This window comes from Pteropus alecto, unplaced genomic scaffold (genome assembly GCF_000325575.1).
Source record: "Pteropus alecto unplaced genomic scaffold, ASM32557v1 scaffold30, whole genome shotgun sequence".
Taxonomy (NCBI): Eukaryota; Metazoa; Chordata; class Mammalia; order Chiroptera; family Pteropodidae; genus Pteropus; species Pteropus alecto.
The window spans coordinates 380946-383925 of NW_006429782.1; the positions used below are offsets into that span (position 1 = coordinate 380946).

A 2980-nucleotide genomic window follows, 5' to 3' on the forward strand; every position below is an offset into this window, starting at 1 on the left:
CGGCGCCCCGGTAGGCGCGACGCTGGGAGTCAGGGCCCGGGTGCAGATGAGGGATGCTCGGGGGCGCGGGGATGGGGGTCAGCTGCTGGAGTCCTTGGGGAACGCGGGACTCAGACTTCTGGACGGCAAATGCAGGAGTCCCGTGGACATCCAGGTGTCTGGGTGACGGAGGCCCCGGGCTTGCGAGACATGGACCCCCGATGGTCCCGGAGGGTGGGGAACCGAACCGGGGCAGGAGCCCAGGGCCGTGGGGACCTAGAGTCGTGGACCCACCGTTCCGGAACCCTGAGGGACACCTCTGGACTCTGGTCGGTGGAATCCACAGGAAGCCCCCTTGGGGGCGCGTGACTCTACAGACCCCTTCCTTGGGCCTTGGTGGTGGGGTCTTGACACTGCGGCCCCCACCCCCGTCGGCCCCAGGACTTGTCCGCCTCCGTGCACGCAGCCGCGGGGCCCTTCCCGGTCCGAGGGCGCTGTCCGGCTCCTACCCGTGCAGGACCGCGGGGCTGGCGAGGGGACGCTGGGCTCCTGTTCAAGAACCAGGGATGGCCCTTCTGGGGTCCCCAATGCACCCAGTCGCTCCAAAGCCCTCCTCCCCCTCTCCAGCCTTTGGAGTAGATTTTCCTTCTAAATTCCCCCCACCTCCCGCTCCCAGACTGGGATTGGAGACAAACAAAATGGGATAAAGAGGAGGGAAGGGTAACTGGCAGGGCCCTGGGGGATCCACTGTGACCCAGGCAAAACCCTCCTCCTCCCCCGACACTGTGGCTAAAGGGGCCGCTAAGGCCCCTCTCCCTCCAGACCTCCCTAGAGCCCCCTGCAGGCTGTCTTCCTCCCCAGGGTGGGACACCCTGCCCCTAGAGGTGGCCAGGGCCTTACCCGGCTCTCCCTCTGCCTCCTCCCCGTGGGAGCGATGCAGGACCCAAATCCAAGCCTGTGGTGCCCTCTGCTGTCGCCTCCAAGAACTGCTCCCCTGCAGTTGGAACTGTCCAGCTTTTGTGGGAACTGGCTTAACCACCCCCCCCGCCCCCCCACACACACACCCTGGGGACTGAGCGGCAGGCCCAGGCCTGTACTCAAGCACTGGGCGCCCTGTCCCCTTCCACATTAGGTATCTGGCAAAGCTCTCTTGGCCTTCACAGGCTGAGCAAATCCAGCAGGACTTTCTGGGTGCCACTGGGCACAGAGGGGCCCTCAGCCCCTAGCTTGCCTGGCACAGGGAGTGAGGTGTAAGGGGCTCCTAAGAAGCAGCACCCTGGCTCGGTTCCAAGCATGGGGCACCAGCAGGTTCATGATCGTGGAGGGGATCCCGATGGGAGGAGTGGGTGAAGTCAGCCCGGGGGTCCTGGAAGGGAGCTGGGATGGCAGATGATGGGGTGTCCAAGTAGAGTGAGGTCAACGGGCCGAGTCTGGGTGGGCGTGTAGGAGTTGGCTGACATACAGGGAGAACAGTATTCCAGATGGGGCATGGCACATGCAAGAAGCCTCCAGGTGGGGTGCCACCAGGGCGGCCAGAGGCACGAGAAGGCCGTGACTGTCCGGCCGGGGAGGCGGGGCTTTGTGCCCATGGAGAGTGGGAGCGGGTTTAGGGCACTGGGAGGAGGCAGGCCCAAGGTCCAGTTATCAAGGTGACCTCTGGGGAACACCGAGCGCTGGAGTGGGAAGGGTATGGGGGGACACGGAGGGTGCCGGCCCTAACTGTGACCACCTCCTTCCCAGAACCCATTCCACCTACAGCTGCACTGGGCCAACCCCCTGGAGACGCTGCTGGACGTGCTGGTGTCTGTGCTGGAGGTGCACGCCTGGGAGGACGTCGGCCTGGTGCTCTGCCGTGTGTGGGACTCCGGTGGCCTTGTGGCCCTCTGGACAAGTCGGGCTGGCCGGGCCCCCAAGGTCGTGCTGGACTTGAGCCGACCGGACACAGGGGACGCAGGGTTGCAGGCCCGCCTGGCCCCGCTGGGGGTGCGGGCCGGAGGATGTCCGCGGCCGCGCGCCGCGTATGCGAAGCGGCCACAGCCCGTCGGGTGCTGGAGGCTGCGCCCCGTGGGCCCGGCTGGCTGCTGGGCACGCCGCTGCCTGCTGAGGCACTGCCCACCGAGGGCCTGCCCCCCGGGCTGCTGGCACTGGGCGAGGTGGCTCGACCCCCTCTGGAGGCCGCCATCCAGGACGCAGTGGAGCTGGTGGCCCGGGCGCTGGGCAGTGCAGCCCGCACGCAGCCAGAGCACGCCCTCCTGCCTACTGCGGCCAGCTGCCAGGACCCGCAGCCGGGCGGGCCCAAGGCCACCAGCCGCCTCTTGGCCCGGTGAGTGGGGACCCAGCTGAGAAGGATGTGTAGCCCCACATGGAGTCGCCTCTGCCGTGGCGACAGGACTCGGCACTTACTGGACGCCAGGCTCTGTGGCCTCACGGGAAGGCACTTCGTCCCCATGGATGGGAGCAGAGCCTGAGAAGGGGTTCCAGCAGGGGGCTGACTGGGCACTCTGTGAGGGGCGGGAAGGCTGGAAAGGCAGGGGTGAGTCCGCAGACGTGTGTCCCCACCGGATCCCGGGGGAGCTGTGGAGGGCAGACGGCACCCTGGAGCCGGGCGGCCTCCCCAGTCCCACCGGTACAGAGCTCTGGTGCGAGGACACGACACAGTACCCTGGTCCCCGGTGTGTGCTGGGTGGGGAGGCTGGGTTTCGCTGGGACTCCTGCGGCCTGACGCCTGTCACCTCCTGTCAGGTTCCTAGGCAACACGTCCTTCGAGGGCCGCACGGGGCCAGTGTGGGTGACCAGCTCCTCGCAGGTGCACGTGGCCCGGCACTTCCGGGTGTGGAGCCTGCGCCACGACCCGCTGGGCGCCCCGGCCTGGGCCACCCTGGGTAGCTGGCGGGACGGGCGGCTGGAGCTGGAGCCAGGGGTCGCCGCCGTGCGGCCCCCACCCCCACAGGGGGCCGGGGCCCGGGCCAAGCTGCGCGTGGTCACGCTGGTGGAGCACCCG

The 2980-nt window shown here is 68.2% G+C and overlaps 1 protein-coding gene across 1 annotated transcript in view; it reads left to right on the top strand.

The window, feature by feature from the left end:
- Nucleotides 1-2980, top strand: part of GRIN3B (glutamate ionotropic receptor NMDA type subunit 3B) — a 9105-nt gene that overhangs the window by 2021 nt on the left and 4104 nt on the right. Inside the window, 3 exon segments of the mRNA XM_025042190.1 lie at nt 1720-1996; nt 1999-2302; nt 2722-2968. Coding sequence (XP_024897958.1) covers nt 1720-1996; nt 1999-2302; nt 2722-2968 — 828 coding nt within the window.